The following is a 19761-nucleotide window of genomic DNA, read 5'->3' as shown; positions in this document are numbered from 1 at the left end:
AGGTCATTGGCAGAGTCTTTGAATCTATTTTATGCAAGAAGTTTTCTGGAAAAAATCCATATTCCCTGTGTAGTGTAGGATAATATAAAAATTCTAGACTGTTTAAGCACACGTGCTAAACTGTTCGCTTTAAATGCTTATATCTTCTGTATGTGAATGATTCATACCAAAATGCTTTTTTGCATAGTTGTGTTTGACACATGAAAACGTCTCTGGTTACGTATGTAACTGTTGTTCCCTGAGAAGGGAACGAGACGCTGCGTCGTCTTTGTCATACTTCCCGCACCACCCTGTCTTTGTGGTTAAGCCTCATCATTGGTTGAATTTGATATACACATTCAGACGCTCTTACCCCTGGAGGCGTCCCCAAAGTGTCAATGCAGTGACGCAGCGCGAGTTCCCTCCAAAGGGAACTGTAACAATGTATTTTAAAAAGTAAAACGATGTAACCTTGATCTCACTTGAAATGTGTCCCCACATTTAGTCCTTGAATTTGAGGGTATTAGACCTGGAAAGTCCTTGAAAGGTCCTTGATTTTGAAGCTAACTAAGGTGTGGGAACCCTGACATATGCATCATTTTATTAGTATATACACACACACACACACACACACACACACATAACATGTGTTCCTTTCAATTCTACATCTACTAGATGGACAACCACCTGATGATTATTTTTGTATTACAAACGAAAATGGGACATTTCAATTTAATTATTTATTCAACTGAAGATGATTTTTCTATACATACAAATCAACTCTAGTAAATAATTTGTGAAACAACCCTGAAAGCGGTCGCTTCTACTTAATACTAAAATCATTTAAATGTAGTTTTAATATAGAGGAGATCGAGTATTCACACCATGTACAGTTTGCAGTTCATATACAGAGCGAAAGCGCTTCAGTTTACATGATGGATCAGTTAAAGAAGAAGAAATGATTACTTTATGAACCATCTTCCCAGAATTGGTTAAACTATAGTTATGGGTTAAATAACTTTAAATAAATATAGATGATGTTATAACCTAAAAATCATAAAGATCCTGAACAGTCATTCACATAAACCATGCCATTATTACCCATAATGCACTTAACTACCGTGCTTCTTATGGGTCATCTCCAGTGGTTTAGACTCTTAAGGGGCGGTTTCCCGGACAGGGTTTATCATAGGCCTAAAATGCATGTCATTTTCATTTAAAAACATCTGGTACTGATGCATCTTAACATATATCAGTGTCATTGTTTGGTCTCTAGATGCACACCTGTAGTGTTTTTGGTAAGGTTTGTTTGTAAAAACTACTTAAATGTCTTAATATAACTAAGGCTTAATCTAAACCCTGTCTGTGAAACCGTCCCTCAATAAACGGCCGAAGAGCTCTCACAGTATTTCTATAGATGCTTTTATAAATCAGCTGCCCTATATAACTAGGGTTAACTAGATGATGTTTATACGTGCATCTCTAATAAAACCTCTCTTTTTAAACTCACATTTAAGGTCACATTTGCATCTAAAATAACACAATTTCTGTTTATTTGAAATAAATGATTCAGTACTTGAATATATGCAATAAATCTAAAACCTGTCGCAGTTTCTATCAGCCAGAATCTCTTGATTGTATAAAAAACTATTATTGAGACAGTTTTTCTCTTTTAAAGCTCTAACATGAAGAATTTTGGTCAGTTCTGAACTAGGAATCGTGGCCGTTTAAGAAAGCTACACTTTTATATTGCTGTGCTGAATGACTGGATGAGATCTTCTGCATGATGGTGGAAATAAAGGCACGAGTAGACCCTCTACTAGGGTTCATAACATAAAATCACACACACTTCACAATGTCTGGTCTTCAGGAGTTTTAGATACGAGAAACATCTCGCTGGATTAATAAAAACATCAGAGTCACGTATCTTACATGCTTATTTCAATCCCATCATCTCACCGGTCATGTAGAAATGAATAAGTGACAGGTGAGTGAAGAAAACCCCAGTTTCCCATAATGCACCGGTGTGCTGGATCATTGAGGGATGTATTGTTCTCTCACGAGCACACGATGACGTGTGAGTTTATAATCATGAGATCTGACATCGCTCCGGCCGTCCTCTCTCTCTCTGTGTGTGTGTTTGTGTCTCACTCCTGTCCAAAACCTTCAGTCTCCTCTATAGCAAACATCAGCTTCTCTTTCATCTGCTCATAACTTCTGTACGGCGGCAGATCCAGACGATTAAAACTACAGACAGACAGACAGACAGACAGGTTAAATGGGATTATTACTGACATTGCAAGCAAAAAAAGTTAAATATTTGACATTTAATTGAAAGCTTAGTAGTTAATGAAATATTACTGTGCGTCAATAAATATAGAAACTGAACGGCTGTCAATCTGTCCCTAAAAATAATCACCTGATTAACTAATCATCAGCAAAGACTAACTTCTAAAGATCACTCAAATGAATGAAGTATCATCAGTAATAAACACTGAGAGAGATTTACCATGTGTGACTACGAGGAAGCCAATTCTCCTTCCCGACCTTCTCAATACAGAACTTCTGCGGCCCGTTACTTCCCATAAACAAACACCACACTTATGACATCATCAGCCATCATCAGATAAAACTTTACTGTAATGATTAACTGGTGTAATGTGTATTGGACACTTGACCGGTTAGCCAGCAGGTCAGATCTGCGTGACCGATCTGATAAAAATGATTTAATATCTTAAATAATTCTGAATGAGAATCAGTTCATGAAAGAGGGGTTAACACGCTGTGTCATAGTGATATTCCCATAGGATGAAGAGAAAGAGATAAATATACTGAGCTGTTGGCAGGGGTTAAGTGTGCGTGTGTGTGTGTTTAAGAGAGACACTCACCCATCAGATCAGCAAACCCTCCGACGGGCAGACGACAGGTACCAGTAACAAACTGCAATAGTCTCATACGCTTCTCATTATCCATCTCTTTCATGAACTACACAGAGAACAAGAGACAGAGAGAAATTACCATGTTGTTTTCAGGACTCTGGCTAACACATTTGATTTACTATAGTAAAGAAGCTGAAGTTACCTGCCAGAACCAGAGGATCTGTTTACTGTTACACGTGTAATGTCTGTAAATAGTGTTTCTCTGCCAGTCAATCAAATCAATTTCCTGCATTCCACACAACATCACCTCCAACAACAACACAAAAACACTTTAATGACTTCTGATACAGTTTCTGACAATCCTGCGTTTACTGTGTAACAGAAAAGACCTAAGCAGTATCTTTCCCCGCCATTTACGAGTTATCTTGTCAATTCCGCAATATTATCCACCAACTTATAAAACCCGGAAGTATCGCCCTATAGGGAAAACAGCTGTATGTCCTTCTAAGTTTCAAAGAGAACTGATGAAGGTAGGATGAAAGTTTTTTTGCCTTTATTGGATAGAAAGTAATTAAGGAGATAACAGGAAAGTATAGGGTGAAGAGAGGGGTATGGGATTGGCAAAGGACCTCGAGCCGGGATTCGAACTCGGGTCGCCAGAAGTGCGTCTGCACCATCCACTACATTATATCTTTTTATTTAATATGTTGTATGTTTATATATTTATAGAAGAGCATTTTCTGGAAGGCATTAAACTTCATGAAAGTGTTAAAATAGTCAAGTTAATCATATAAAAGACGTATTTGATGAAAGTTTATGTGCAGTCACCTCCAACTCTTTGGCATCAAAATACTGCAGGTACTGCTGTGGAAGAACTTCATTAAAGCCTTCAAAGAACGCTTGAGTCTGTTCCTCTACTCCACGAGATAATCTCCATTCTGCTACCAGTCTGAACACAAGACGATATAAAGACACACTAACTTCATGTGGCTGTAAACAGGCTATACATGACCAAAACTAATGAAATAATCCATAATGCAGGGCTCCAGACTAACTTTTTGCACTAGGAGCACAGTGGTCCCCAACTGAAAATTTTAGGGGCGCAACCAGAAAATTTAGGGGCACACACCGTAAATTAACATGCTAACCAAATATTCAAATTTCTACTAAGTAATACACTGTATTGTAAAGTACAATGTGCTGTTTCAAATTCAGTGTCACATCACAAAAAAAGGTCAAATTTACTGATCGCACATATGCGACTGGATGTAAAATTCAGTGGCACACTCTCAAATTTTTGTGGCAGTCTGGAGCCCTGTAATGAAAACATTGTTCCATGAATGCCATTATTAATTGACATCATCACTTGCCCACCGCCCCATCCCGACAGCAAAGAGACAAAAAGTCAGCATTAATACAGCATGCCATACAGAGCATCAGAGTTACTTGATGATGAGAAATGTCCATATAAGATGAAAACCATTGAAGTGTTGTATGTGTGTTAGATGGGTTGTGTTTTATTATGTTACCTGATGTACTCCTCTTTATTCTCCTCTGTGACCTGGATGTTCCCTCCGTCTGGCTTCAGGTCGTGAGTCGTCACCTCACCCAGGATCTCCTTATCCACAGAGAAAAACATCTCCAGCCCGCACTCCTCAATGTTATTATCCCTAAAACACAAACACGTTTACACGTATTTAATCACAGGTGAGCTATATTACTGTATGTCAGGTGTTATAATCACACAACTGTTTAACACAAAGACCTCTGCGTTTTATATTTATATTTTTTTATATGGGATTGTGATAAGTAAGGGATCATGTATAGCATAACAGACGTGTGTCGCAACTGGCCAATCAGAATCAAGCATTTTAAAGAGCGTGTAATAAAAGCTTTAGAAATTTGTTATACATTTTTATAATGTAAAGTAATTTAAGCAATAGCTCACGAGAAAAGAGTGCTGTGGGGCTGAATATATAAACATTCATTTATCAAATTCCATTTTATTTTTCTCAAATTTCCTTTTATTGTTTATCTAAAATTTTGTTTTATTTTTTCCCAAATTCCGATTTTTGTTTCCTCAAATTCTGTTTCTTTTTTTTCAAATTCTGTTTTATTTTTTCTCAAATTTTGTTTGATTTTTTCTCAAATTCCATTTTATTTTTTCTTAAATTTTGTTTGATTTTTTTCTCAAATTCTGTTTTATTTATTTTTTCAAATTCCATTTTATTTTTTCTCAAATTCGGTTTCATTTATTCTCAAATTTTGTTTTAATGGTTTCCAAATTCAGTTTTCGTTGAAATTTTTGGAGATTGTGTAAATTCATAAATTAAATGTAAGTAATCAGAATTATTAAACTTATACAATTCAACAACAGTTTATTAAAAATTTCCATTAAAAGTAAATTTTTGTAATGTTTTAATATTTTGTTAATGTTTACAGAATTTCATAGTAAAATCCAAGACTGAATCTTATTGTCAGTCAAAGTGCTGTCAAATTAATTGAACAGTAGAAATAAAAACAGAGTTTAAAAACTGCTTGATGGCCATTATTAAAGACAGCATCCGCATTTGACTCCATGTATGTGAAGAGGGTCTTCATTTTATTTGTTTTTTTTAAGACTTTGTGGTCTCAGATGGTCTCTTCGACATGGTTTTCTCTATTCAGAATGAATGTTTATAGTTGACGGTGCGTAATCATGTCAGCGCGTTGCGTCACGCAAACAGTGAAATGTTTCCACACATTTGTATCCTGTAATTGCTGGTTAAGAATACCACAGCAACAAACTGATATTTGCAAATAAGTTATAATGGCTTTTAAAAATTAGTTTATACAAAATTTGCCAAATTCAACTCTATAGAGTACGTGTCATGTCTTGATTGCGTCTGTTTTTTCTGTGTCGCTGAAATCATAGAGCCCTAAATATAACAGGAAGATCTTAGTTTTATATAACAGCTCCATTTCAATACATTTGAATAACTTATTTTTAGTACAGAGGTCTAAACAGGGCAGTAGTTCATAACAAGGAAACAAGAAAAGCAGATAAACTGACTTGATCCAGATGAGTGAGTTGTAAAACTCTGGATCAATGGACTCGAGATCTTTCAGAGCCAAAGGTTTATTCAAGATCCGCTTGTAGAACGGCAAAGAGAAGCCCGTGTCGATAAACTTCCCGTGAAACAATGCCTGCGGGAATCACATAGAAAAACAAAAAGTCGAATAAAACATCCAAAGACATATCCAGAGATATTTCAGCCACTATAATGTTTATATACGCATGTAAGCAAACAAAGTAACCACAATGAAAAGACTGTTAACATTAAATGACTTATATCCGTCTAATTCTGAATTCAACGACAAAGAGCACAGAAGAGAGAAGATTACCATTGCAATGAAACGACCAATGAACTTGAAGTATTTGAGGTGGTCAGGGTTGATGGAGGAGGCGGGGTTTATCTGGAGGCAGTAGTTGTCTTTCCCGGCGTACTCGAAGAGACAGTACATGGGGTTTAACACCTCGTGGGATAACAGGAAAAACCATTCCCTGCAGCAAACACACAATTACTGTCAAACCTGTTACTGTAAACCAAAACGGTGAAAAAATGGAGTGATGTTTATGGTGTGATCTGGATCTACCTGGCCACGCCCCCATAATCAAGCCCCTCCTCTCCAGGGAAGACGATCCAAAGTCTCCGGCGGAGATCTTGTGCACTAAAGCTCATGATCTATAGAGAGACACACGAGATCATTATTTTACCGTACAGATTGTGCTGATGTAAAGATTCACGTGGATAATAAAATCTAAGAGCACCTGCTGGAATGAGTCTTCAAACAGAGTCTTACGAGTGACGGTGATCTTTATGTGCTGTGGCATTGCTAATTGCTATAGAAATAAAACACAGAGAAGACATTTGAAATAAAACTTCATCAAAACAATCATTGACATTGATAATGACTGAATCATAGACGGTGCTCACCTGACACCAGAATCTGAAGTATTGAACTTTGGCTTTAAAGTCTCGTACGTATGTGATCTGAGGGCCGTTCTCACTGAGAAACAGCAAAACAAATCTCAGGTTAAAAACACAATCTAAACATCATTTAATCTAACCCACCCTGAACATTCATTATATAATATATGAGTTCAGATGTTTATTTGTGATTGATTTCGGCTGATATTGTATTGACATGAACATTCTTCTGACGTGGAGGATTATCTTTCATCAAAACACTTTAATGTAGATCAATGAAAAACATTTCCTGACTCAACAGTAAGAGGCGTGTTGTCTTTCCTCGAGCAGTCGACAGCAGTTTCGCTCCTCTGACACAAACAAACCGGTTTTACCTGCTATACATCTGATAACTCACTGTGTGTTAACATATGCTGACTGTCTGAAAGAGATTTCATCTGAGTCTCAAAACACAAAATAAATCAACATGCATCACTCAGACCGGTCCAGAAATATTCATGAAAAACTAATGAGATGATTTAAACAATGATGCCATCAGCCAACAAGTGTTTTATCAGAGGAGTCATGACATCATAAGAAGACAGAACCTCACAGCTGATGATTAGTGGTTGACCGATATGTTTTTTATGGCCGGTGCCGATACCGATATTAAGAAAGCTTATGACCGATATAACACAAATGTTATTACAGTAAATAAGAGACAAACAGAAAATGACTGAAACTAAATAAACATTTGTTATGCATAACATTTATAAACATAGTACCCTTTAAAGTACTTTAAACATATTTACAAGACATAATTAATGTGGATCTGACATCTCATTGGTGTGTTGAACTAGTGTGGTGTTGTGTGTGACACAACATGATGTCATGTTAAAGTGAATAATGATTGGTCATTTTACTGTCTGATTTTGGCTTTACATTAAATGACACTAAGTGAAACTAAATCAAATTTAAGTAAAAGAGAAATTTACTGGCCCATTGAAAAAATTTGAACAAAAAAGTCCAAATATCTGACTTTTTTATATGACAAGAAATCACATACGAGACTGATGACATCATAATTCACACATTAAAGAACCTCAATGCTGATGACTTCATAATGCCACAGAACCTCACTGCTGATGTCATCATGATTCAAACACTAAAGAACCTCGCTGCTGATGACATCATAATGCCACAGAGCCTCACAGCTGATGTCATCATAATGCCACAGAACCTCACACCTGATGACATCATAATGCCACAGAACCTCACAGCTGATGTCATCATGATTCAAACACTAAAGAACCTCACTGCTGATGACATTATAATGCGATCAAACCTCACAGCTGATGACATCATAATTCAAACAATAAAGAACCTCACCAATGATGACATCACTCTAAGAAGGAAATGACACGCGTGTATGTGCGTGAGTGCGTGTTTGTTGTGGTTTACACTCACAGAGAGGACTTTCCAGTCCGTGGATCAATGTAGGTGGTGGCTCTCCGATTGTGATCTACAAAATAAGGAATGCCGTCGACCGTGAACCTCATCTCCCAACCCTCAGGCAGGGGCTTCTCATTTAGCAGACTGCACAGAGAAACACAGCCATAATCAGACTTTAATAAGGGTCATCAGTCACACCTGGAGATCTTTTGTCATGGTGTGACCCAATAGAGCGAATAATAGACAAAACAACACACAGAAAGAAGAAAGCGCGGTTCTGACCCCTGAGTGCGTGGATCTTCCCACTGTGTCGACCGGGTCGCGTGATGAACAAAATAAACTCTACCGTTCGAGTCCGTTCTCTTTTCTATAAGAGAGAAAGAGAGAGGGAGGAAAGATTATGACTTTAGGAAATAATGAAAGCAAGATTAAACTTTTGCAAACGTGGTCTCCAGCAAATCATCCTCAGCTATTTTCAGCAAGCGAGACATTTTCAGCGGCTGGTTTACACAGACAGAGCGTCTTTCTCATTTATTAAATTGGGACACTGAAGGATGTAGTGGTTAATTTTAGTCGCAGGTGCAGATAATAAGGTTACCAGAGTAATACAAGTGTGTCCGCTACTTTAAAAAAGCCTCAGTTTATAGAGAAAGTAAAATAGGGTGGTCTCTCACCCCATCCATGTGGCAGAGGACCCAAAGGATCAAACTCTTTATTCTGATTGATTGTAGCCTGGTCCTGTAACAACACATTTGCTTTAATGTTCATTAACAATATGACATATTTCAGAATTAAATATAAAATAACATAACATGGCTTATTTATGTGTTGAATTTGCTTTTTCTCACCCCAACAATGAATCTCTGGTTGAATTGTTGCATGGCTCCCTGCAGCTGACTGCGTTGGTGCTGCCACTGCTCATAGTTACGCACCGTTTCCATGGTGGGCTGCTGCCACGTCGTGCTCCTGGTGATGTGATCCACAAAATAAACCCGACCCATGGGGTCCACTCGACGCTCCCAACTGCAAAAGAGCGACAGGATGATTAGAGAAACTAAAGTGATTACACATTCTGTCAAAAACCATTTCATCAATGAATTACTCTCATCACAGGATTTGTTTAATAGTTTCATAAAATTGCAACAAAAGCTTTTTCTAGTCCATGATATACTTTATATATTTGAAGAGTTTCGTTGCAAAACGAGATACATTCGTTTTTTTAATTGTTCAGAAATCTCGTTTTTTGATTGTGCATTCCAATTAATATCAATTCAACTGCAGTTGGTTTGTTTTGATTTAAACTTTCATAACTTAAAAAGTACAGCTAAGTAGCACCATAAAACAAAATGATAACATAATAATAAACATGTTTTGACAAAAATGTAAAAAAAATGGATTTATCTCGTTTTGCAACAAAACTTCATTTATAGAGAGAGAGAGAGATAGAAAATAAAATCCAGCATATTGCATGACAGAGAGCTCAGAGATCTGTTACGATTTAAACACACACATGCAAACTCTGCAAAGTATATTCGTTAACCCCTTAACTGGCATTGTCCTGTGAGCGGGACACCTGAATTTACTTCAACATTTTGATTGTCAATTTGTAATTTTCACGACAAACTATATATGGTTGGAAAGGTCTAAGAATGTAGTTTTTATATTTCAAAACATTTTAGCAGTAATAATAATGCAGTGACAGTCATTTATTAATTTGTGACAAGAGTACGCCGTACATCATTGACATCTAGTGGCCGTTGTTGGTGAAACCACTAAAACGAAAAAAAAAAAAAATTCTAATACCGTATTTTCCGTACTATAAGTCGTAGGGCTGTCACTTTTCGTTCAAAAATCGAGTGCACACTCAATCGGACCAACCAAAAAATTAACCAAATATGTACTTTTTTAATTGTTTAATTTTGTAAAAATTAATATAGATTTAAACACACAAACAAGCAGAAAAAAAAGAATTCCGAAAGTGCAGTAGGCGTTGCGAAAGCTAGACAGAAAATACCCAGCAATTTTACACGCCTATACTGTAGTTTCACGGTTTCAATTTGCAAAGAAAATGGAGGACAACGGCAATAAACCTGTGCAACATGAGAAAGCGTCAAAAGCGACCTTACAGGAGCTTAAAGGCTCACGTCCAGGTATTCAAAGTAATATAGTGCTATTCTTACCCTGGTGGTAAAGCTTCTGGTCTCTCCCATGTTGTCTTTTTTTCCACATGGTCGACATAATACACACGCCCGCTCTGATCTACACGCTGCTCCCAACTACAAACACAAACATTGAATGATACGGCTTCACCACGCTGATGTAAAGCTAAATCTCGAAACAAATAACGAATCACAATATTTGTACAATTATTTCTATTTGAATAACTTACCCTGGGGGCAAAGGTCCAGGGTTGACCATGCTGGGAATCCTGCTGGAGGCGGGGCCTATGCTGAAAGCTGCACTACCGGGCTGCTCCTGTGTGGGGGGCGGACCAGAGTCAGAGGCTCCGCCCCCCGGTGGGTTACGAACCGGAGTGTCTGAGCGAGATGAATCACTGCTGTCGGGAATTGAGCGAGTAGAAAGAGCTGCAAAAGAATTAAATTTTGTTACGGTTCTCGGCTACTTTACAAAATGTGACCTATAAATGCAATTAGAGAAGAGTTACCGATAAATCACATAAAATAAGAGCACATAACAGGTGTATGGTACCTGGTGAAGACGCAGGTCTGCGTGGGGCTAAAGGTGGAGGTCGAGAGGGTCTGGGTGGTCTCGGTGGTCGTGACCCTCTGGATGATCCCGAAGGCGAGTCCATGCCATTCACTCGCCCGTTTGGAGCAGATGGTGGTTCGGAAGCGTCTGTCACCGATGGAGAAGAATCTCGGCTTCTACGGAAAGAATCCAATTTATCGTAAGACATATCATAAACAACATATCATGTGATATTGCCTCTTCATCAATAAACTACTACAAAAATAAATCAACAACATGGTCAAGTTAGAACATGATTGACAGGTGATCTGCCATTGAGATGTAGCGTGCCACGTTAGCGTACCTCTGACTTATGTCATCTGCATGATCTGATTCGCCATTTAAAGTGCCTGGAAAATAAACAGCATCATGAATATCTTGAAAGAAAAAGTCAATCATCTTATTATTATTTAACTTTAGTTATGAGACTGACTTTGGTTGTTGGCTTCTGCTGAGAGGAACATCTCTTCATCCACCTGCAGACCGTCTAATAACACTGACAGATCACCAACGATATCCGTCTGATCTCTGTCTGCGCACAGCTGCAGCGTCTGCACGACCTCACGAACTGACGGAAAACAAAAACCCAGAGATGTTTAGAAACACAACAATCTCTGATTTAAACATCAAACTTTAGCTGTGAGTTTAATCGTCTTACATTCATCTGAGAATGAGTTTGCTGTATGTAGAGAGATAACTCTACCTCAAGGCATTTCGTTGTATAGTTATTTATTGTGTTCATAGACACGATTTCTGCTTTTTCGTGTCACTCAGCACAAATTTGTATAAATAGGTTTGCGTGTCCCTAGCACGACTTTCTTTTTTTGTGTCATTTTATGTATTGGTTTTTCCTATTTTTAAATCAGTGTCAATTGGGGTTAGGATGTACTTTTATGTATTGGTTTTTATGTGCTTTTCATCTGTAAGGGTGGATTCACTACAGTGGTTCAGCCGAAATGACAAAAATGTTAACAGCAAGATGGTGTAAAACTGTGTATTTCTGGTCAATTATCACCCTTCTGCAACTTATACCAACAACGGAAATAAGTGCAGTTATAATAACAAACATGTTTTGTCTGCCTCTTCATGTTTTGTCCACTTTTCCGGTTGCTAAAAAAACTCTTAAGCCTCTTAAAAGTCCTTATTCGTGCTCCTAACAATTTTGACCTTAATACCTCTTTTAAGAGTTAAGATGCTTTCTGAATTACTTTTTTCTTTACTAGGATTTTTTTCTTTAATTTTAAGGGTAAACGCCCACATTTCTAAGAATTTGCTTAGAATTGCGTCACTAGGAGCTACTTTTTGCATTAAGATTCTTTATGAATACGGGCCCTGGAATCTTGGTCTAATGGCTTAAAGGTGCAGTGTGTAAATTTTAGCGCCATCTAGTGGTGAGGTCGCGAACTACAACCAACGGCTTAAGCCCGATTTATAGTCGTGCGTAAGCTCTACGCAGTAGCTACGCTGTAGGTTATCCGTAGCCTGTACGTAGCCTGACGTGCACCTCGCAAAATTTTTAACAGCGCGTCAGATCTACGCGGACCGCAAGCGCTGTGATTGGTCCAACAGAACCCCTCCCCTCAGGTAAAAAAAGGGTGTCATAGGTATTTACATTTGCGACGGTGAAAACAAAGAATGGCTAAGTTGAGGAGTGATTTAACTCAAACTGCAACAAAAGTTGCTGTTTATTTACTTCCATCATTGCTGATCTTCTCAAATCATACACAAGTTACTCTTTCTTCTTCGTGTGTAGGTTAACTTGCCAAGCTTCTTCTTCTTTGACTGTCGCGCTACTACTGTGGTTACACGTGTGGATACTGCCTACCAGCAGTCCACACGTCGACGTGGACGACGACGCAAAAGTATAAATGAAAGCCGACGCGGAACCTACGCCGTCGCGGCTATGCCGTAGGACCTACGCACAACTATAACAAGCCCTTTAAGTCCAATGCTCACCCCTCGCTTTTGAAACACATAGAGAAGCTACGGTAGCTGGCACCGGACAAACATGTCATCGTCTGAGACAACTTAGTAAAAAAATATGTCCGTTACAGGCTTCTGTAGAAAAATGGCGGCACAAAATTGCGACTGCCATGTAAGGGGACTCTCGGTGTATGTAGATAAAAACGTCTCTTTCTAAGGTAATAAACACATAACGGTTCATTATGAAAGGTCTTTATACACCCCTGATACTATAGTTTTGTATATTATTTTGCATTTCTGTCAAGAGATCCTTCTAAAAATTACACACTGCACCTTTAAACCCAAGAACTCAGGTGAAGAAGAAAAGCAGAGGGCAGAAAAAAGCCCAGAGCTCATGAAAACCAAGACCTTTATCATCTATTCCTTGACCATGTGACTAAACCTAACATGATACTTTCAAACTGACCAATCAGAAGACCACCTTGAACCCCCACTGTATCAGCAAAGGAATGCAGATGGTACAGGATGGAAATGGGGGTTAACAAATTACTATATTTTTAATTTCACACATCCAAATTGTTTAACTATTTTCGCTTGGGGTTTGGTTTAGATTTGGGGTTTGGATGTCTTAAACGTAACAGAATGTAATTCTAACCCCAAGCGACAATGATGGAAAAAAGGAATGACACAAAAAAGAAAGTCATGCTAGGGACAATACCACGACTTGCCTTGAGATTGGGTTTGGTAGGAATGCATGGGTGCGTCTAAACCATATACCTATCAGCTGTTGGACTCAATTACAGAGGATGACGTGATTGATGTACAGATGTTGTGTGGATGTGTACAGTATGTACAGGTGTATGATATATTTATTAACCACTGTTAAATGTTTTTCTACAGGTCAGGACAAAAGTCACATTTTACATTTAATGTGATTTTTTATGTAGTAAGAATCAATGAAGTGTTCACTGTTCAAGCCTGAAACTCAATGGCTTTCCTGACGCCTGTCTTTGACTCTAAAGGTGTGGTTGTGTTTGTGATGGCGTGTCTGTAAACTTATTTTCATGTGTGTATGTGTGTTACATCACAGTTGTCAACCAGGTCATATCTGTGTTTAAACATACAGTGCTTAACTAATCTCTTCCTCTGTGATGATTTAGAAATGCTGATTCAACAAAACTAAAGGTGTAGTGAATATAATTATGCATTCAGGTTTATTTAAAGAAACTCACTCTTCATGTCATGAGCTTTGAGCGTCTCGCTGACATCGAGCGTAGCCACGCCCAGCAGACTGTCAGATTTTAATGTCTGATGACTCCAAACACGGAAGATCAGTTTGCTGAATGGAGTAACAATCCTGACCAACAAACACAACACAAAAACTATTAGAAACATACAAGAGAGAGATCACAGCACGCTGATATTCTGCTCAGACGTCATCTTAACTACAAAAACCCTCTGAAATCAAGCATGACAATAATACCAGTGATGTGTGCCTAAACAAACAGCATTATAGTGAATTCTGATGACATCATTGTTTCATGTCAAGATTAAAGTCAATCTGAAGAGAGTGAGCATGTGTGTGTTGAATCAAAACAGATGCTGGAAGTCAGTGAGAAATAAATCAACACTTACACAGTGATGGGCTGTTTCCATTTGGGTGAATGTGTGTTATTGCATTTCTCTGTCTTCTTGGATTGACCATCCACACAAACCTCAACATATGGACTGGGACCAAACCAGTTCTTCTTATTATCCTTTAGTTTGGCTGAGATCACTACACACACACACACAAACACAATGATTGGTGTCTAACCACATGTCATGATTTTGCAAGCACTAAACTTTACCATAGTAAACCCGGGTGACTAAACTAAAGGTTTTCTTTTACTAAAAATAACCACACACACATCAAGACAATTCCTAAGCCTGTTTACATATTAAACAAATTCACCATTTGACACCTGTAGTCCATCCATTTAATGTAGTTTAGTAGTTTAACATGATTTGTCAAATCTCAACAAACATGCATGACAAAATCCTTTTTTAATTGTTGTACTTCTTATTAGATCAAATAAATATTTTATCTTCTGTTTATATGATTTTATAATGGCACCATTACAATTTTCTTATCAGAGGTGTTTTCTTATTTATTTTTAAAGGGGTAAATGGATGAATCAGGCTAGCCTGGCTCCGCCCTCCTACGTGTTTCCGCTTAATTTTCATTTCGCTTCAGTACTACGTCTGGGACTCCTCTGTAGGGTTTCGTTTTCTCCTGCAAAAATCTGCAGGACCAATCAGCTAACAGAGGGGGGTGGCTAAGAACGTTGACGTTGAGGTCGTGCGTCAGTTTGAGTTGTAGTTCAGTAATGGCAGCGGAGAAAGACGTGAGAAAAGCTATTCAGTCCGTTGTTGCAAAACTGCCGAATATACAGAAGTTAAAGCCAGAGCAAAAGCAGGTTTGCTAAGTTTTGTTTGTCTGATTATTCTTACTTGTTGTTTCCGGCCGGTTCCGGCGCATGATATATACGTCACGACCAAACGTTAGCGATTGGTTATGGCAGATCCTGAGTGACTCTGGGCAGATCCAATAGCTTTAAACTTCAACAGAGGACCCTCCTTAACGAAAGTAACCCTTTGCAATGGAGCGTGGCCAGACTCTCTGTACAAATGAAATGAATGTACGAGAGTCTGGTTGGACCAGGCTAGAATCAGGCCCCCTTACGAAAATTAACCATTGTTTTTTTGTGGTAAAAGCATATAATAATATTAATTATAATATATAATATGATAATTTTGTATATTAAAAATACACACACATACATGTATGCTGTAAGAAAAAATATATTTATATATAATATAAATTATATATAAATATAAAAATGTACGTACACATGTAAATAATTCCTAAATATATTCATGCATGAGTGTGTGTGTGTGTGTGTGTGTGTGTGCGTTGGTTTCCCGCAGAAAATTTGTTAGTTAAGGTGGTAGGGGTGGGCAGGGCCAGGGGCATGGCAATCAAAGGGGTGGGGCGTATGCGTCATGATGAAAATATTTTTATTTAAAACACTCAAAAAAAAATACATTTTGAGGAAACTATGACAGAAAATGAACACATACTAGATTATTAATTAATTACATTTTGTATTAACTATGGTGCGCGTGCCCGCTCGCAGTGTGAAGCGCGTCCACGCTACTCTCCGAGATGCACTTGACAGCGAAAATTTTTTTGACGACCTAGTTAAGGTGGTAGGGTTTCCCAGCTTAGGTGGGCTGCCCGAACTGAAAAGTGCTGCGGGAAATCCTGAGTGTGTGTGTATATATATATATATAGCAAACTATTCTGCAAATGATAAGTTGCGATTAAAAGAGCCATGGCACAAAAATCTGACTGTTTTCATGTTTAAGTGCTATTTTTGGTTCTCCAGTGCGTCTATCAACCTAGAAAATGTGAAAAAGATCAACTCATTAACTTAGTTTTGGTAAACCATTCTCTGCAAGCACATGAAAAATTTGGTAATTGAAATTTGGCTCTCCTTATGATGTCATAAGGAGCTCTTATTATAATAATAACGCCCCTTAATCTGCACTATCCAACCACGGCACTGACATTTAGTGCAGAGAGAAAACAAAATGATTTACAGCGCAATTGAGTTTTAACTGCAACAAATCACCATAATTGCGATCAGTGTTTGCATTTTATCAGCTCATTTGCATTTTAAAGGACACACCCACAAACAGCACATTTTTGCTCACACCTACAAAGTGTCAATTTTAACATGTTATAATAAATTATCTATATGATATTTTGAGCTAAAACGTCACATATGTACTCTGGGGACACCAAAGATTTATTTGACATCTTAAAAAAGTCTGGTGACATGGCCCCTTTAATCGGATAATTCATTACTATAAAACCATGGTTTTACTACACTAACCAAATTTTCTGGGTTTCACTGTAGTAAAGCTATGGTTAATTTTCTTTTGGGCATGTACGTAGATAACACACCTGTGATCTGAAGCTGTGCTTTCAAAGGGAAGCCATTAACAGGAGCTGCTTTAACTCCACCGCAGGCCATCGCATGAGTTACACTGAGACCTAAAGCAAAACAAACACAAAATAAAGTGAACAAAAAGATGAGAGCAGCGAATTCATTCAAGCTAGACATCAACCATTAACAAACTATTTGGTCCACTTCAGCAGATTTAGACTTTAACAGGAAGAGCCGTTGTGAATATGACTAACATGTTACGTCAAACGCTGGGAAATCTGAAAGTAAAATTGAAAGCTGTGCTTATTTGTCTGAACACTTTTAACCTTATAAACTTCAGAAGTCTTTATTGAAGACGTCTAAGAACTGGTCGAATATAAACCTGTTTACACAGCATGATACTGAATATGAGATTTAAATCTGGTCATCATCTGATTCACTTCACTTTGTTCAAATGTTATATTTTCACTGATTTTAATCTCCATCAAGTCCTGGTAGCAATCTGCTCTGCTACAAACATTCACTTCAACATTAAAATGATTTGAACTAGTTTAACGTTATCATCGTTCATAACTACTAGCTGTGACTCTGCTCTTTAAAGCTCAAGTCATCTCACAAAACTTCATCCAAAAGATGATCTGATGCCAGTGTTTAAGGGAGATATCATTAAGATCGGAGTAAACTTTCACTTGAACTGATCTCTAGGTTAATAATTTATCAGTGATCGTGTGTCCGGCCGATCCCAGAGACACGAATAAACACGTGCAACCACACGAGCTTCCAGACCAATGATCATGACAGAGACGACACAGCAGACAAGTCACAACACTTCTGAAGGTTATATTGCCTCTCACATGTGATGTCTGTCATTCCTTTAATATCAAAATCACATTCCAGTTCAATCAACACTCAAATACAACAGAAAAATAATAGGAAACACATTTTTATCCAAATTAAACCCATGTTAAAAATAAAAAGGCGCACATGTAACAAAGGTCTTGAAAATTTCAGCAAATTACAGAGATGCCAATTCACACAAGACTAATATTATCACAGGACATCAGTATTTGGTGAAATATGGTAGGTCATTTACGGGGAATTTTTACTTTACAACATTACAAACATGGTAGATCAAAGACAACCTCCACAATTATTACAAAACACTAGAGGTCATTGTCACCATGTAATACTAATCCTGTGTGAATAGGGCTTAAGCTGGTTTTAGCTGGTCTCCCGGCCTGGTTTTAGAGGGTTTTTAAACATTTTTAGCTGGTCAGGCTGGGAGACCAGTTTAAAACAACTTGACCAGGCTGGAAGCTGGTTGGCTAGTCTTAGCTGGTTTAAGCTGGTCTCCCAGCCTGACAATCTAAGACAAGCTTAAAAAACTGGCCAAAACCAGCCAACCATCTTTGGTTACCATGTTTTTCGGTTTTAACTGTAGTAAAAACATGGTTAATTTTTCTAAGGGACAAATTCGATAACAGATCATCAAAAAATATGATGCAAGTAATGCCTACAAAAACTATACTATGGTAATACCATATTTACCATGGTTAATGTTACTACTGAAATCAAATAACACTGTTATCACTTTTAAACTGTCCAAGAAGATTTTTTAGACAAAATAGCAGTTAGCAGTACTATAATAGTGCTATTATTTTGACAAATTACATCGAAACATTTATCTTTCAAGACAACCCTCCTAAGATGTACCATAGTAATAATGCTGTACCTGCGGTTTATCCCAAAATGTCATTGTGTTGTGATAATAACCACGACAAATCACCAGAAGAGAGATTTTACCCAAAACAAATTAAGCTTTTATCAACTGCGCCATTATTTACAATGATTTTAAAGGATAACAGTAACTGCAGCTATGAAACTATACGTACCATAGTACATTTTTGAAAGGATTCAGGAAATACCTGCTCAACTGGGAAACATTTTAAGGATTCAACCAAAACATAACATGAAGAAGTTGATCTCTAAACACCTGAAAGCCTCTTACCGTGTCACGTGTTGCTAATGTAAGCTGATCATAATCAATAATCAATAACCAGACATACACTTTCAGACAGATGGTAATAATATCCCGTGACTCTAAATCCCACATTTAAGTCATTTATGTGAGATTAAAACGGTGTGACTGATTGATCGAGCTGTCAAGGTGCGTCCCACTCTCATTATACACACAGTAAAACACAACACAGATATATTTCTGTAACAACTATTCGTCTCTTACCCGAATCTGTTGAAGGGACTGTGATGAAAAGCCGAACTAATCCGTCCTAAAATAGTTTATAATAGAATCACGGAGCGACTTATGTTCAGTTTAGGAAACGAACTTCCGCCATCTTCACGACAGCGCGTCATCAAAGAAGCTCTTCTCAAACCGGCCTGAAACCAGCCTGCCCACTCTCAAAACCTGCCATCTAACGCTGAAACTAGCCCTGCCACTCTACAGTCTAACCGAAACAAGGCTGTTGATGGTTGTTTTAATAGACTTACTTAGTTTTATTGATAACACTTGCATTCTACCTATGAATTATAATGTAAGTATATAGAAATCGGCCTTGGACATTTGAATAAAATACAACGTAAGCACCGAGATAAGTAACAAGTATCACGTGACGTCTACTTCAGCTGTGGCCTGAATAATAATAATTTATATATGAATAACGGCCCTGGGAGACTACTTATGGCAGTCATTTAATTAAAACTTTAAATACGATAAAATATTATTTAGATTCAAACATCTTCCCATTAATCCGCGCCCATCTGAAACCCTCCCACTCTTACAATAAACCTAGTTATGTTATGTTATGTACATATCAA

General features: G+C 37.7%; 1 protein-coding gene across 3 annotated transcripts; it reads right to left on the bottom strand.

Moving 5' to 3' along the window:
- Window positions 1-1837: 1837 nt before the first annotated feature.
- Window positions 1838-19352, bottom strand: itchb (itchy E3 ubiquitin protein ligase b). 3 transcript variants are annotated; one of them, XM_073875635.1, is made up of 24 exons: window positions 19169-19352; window positions 16944-17033; window positions 14567-14708; window positions 14164-14288; window positions 11442-11576; window positions 11313-11358; window positions 10970-11145; window positions 10650-10845; window positions 10441-10536; window positions 9109-9283; window positions 8935-8998; window positions 8543-8627; window positions 8276-8404; window positions 6836-6908; window positions 6670-6741; window positions 6495-6583; window positions 6243-6402; window positions 5911-6044; window positions 4388-4528; window positions 3687-3807; window positions 3061-3165; window positions 2864-2964; window positions 2489-2557; window positions 1838-2226 (listed from the first exon to the last, which is right to left on the bottom strand). In XM_073875635.1, the coding sequence occupies exons 2-24, from the start codon at window positions 17011-17013 to the stop codon at window positions 2127-2129; spliced, it is 2604 nt and encodes an 867-aa protein (XP_073731736.1). In that variant the 5' UTR covers window positions 17014-17033; window positions 19169-19352; the 3' UTR covers window positions 1838-2126. The 3 variants fall into 3 exon arrangements, with proteins under 3 accessions (XP_073731736.1, XP_073731735.1, XP_073731737.1); XM_073875634.1 differs by lacking the exon at window positions 19169-19352 and adding an exon at window positions 18819-18883; XM_073875636.1 differs by lacking the exon at window positions 19169-19352 and adding an exon at window positions 18659-18711.
- Between the last annotated feature and the right edge of the window lie 409 nt (window positions 19353-19761).

The sequence above is a fragment of the Misgurnus anguillicaudatus genome, chromosome 13, assembly GCF_027580225.2.
Source record: "Misgurnus anguillicaudatus chromosome 13, ASM2758022v2, whole genome shotgun sequence".
NCBI classification, from domain to species: Eukaryota; Metazoa; Chordata; class Actinopteri; order Cypriniformes; family Cobitidae; genus Misgurnus; species Misgurnus anguillicaudatus.
The sequence above is the reverse complement of the archived record's forward strand: the minus strand, read 5'-3'. Positions and strand labels throughout refer to the sequence as shown.

Bases quoted from the DNA above. Each gene is read 5' to 3' on its own strand.
- itchb (XM_073875634.1), bottom strand. The intron at 6,742-6,835 runs GTGAGCACCGTC...TTATTTCTATAG, and splicing joins ACTTCAGATTCTGGTGTCAG to CAATTAGCAATGCCACAGCA. The intron at 3,808-4,387 runs GTAACATAATAA...TCTTGTGTTCAG, and splicing joins AATAAAGAGGAGTACATCAG to ACTGGTAGCAGAATGGAGAT.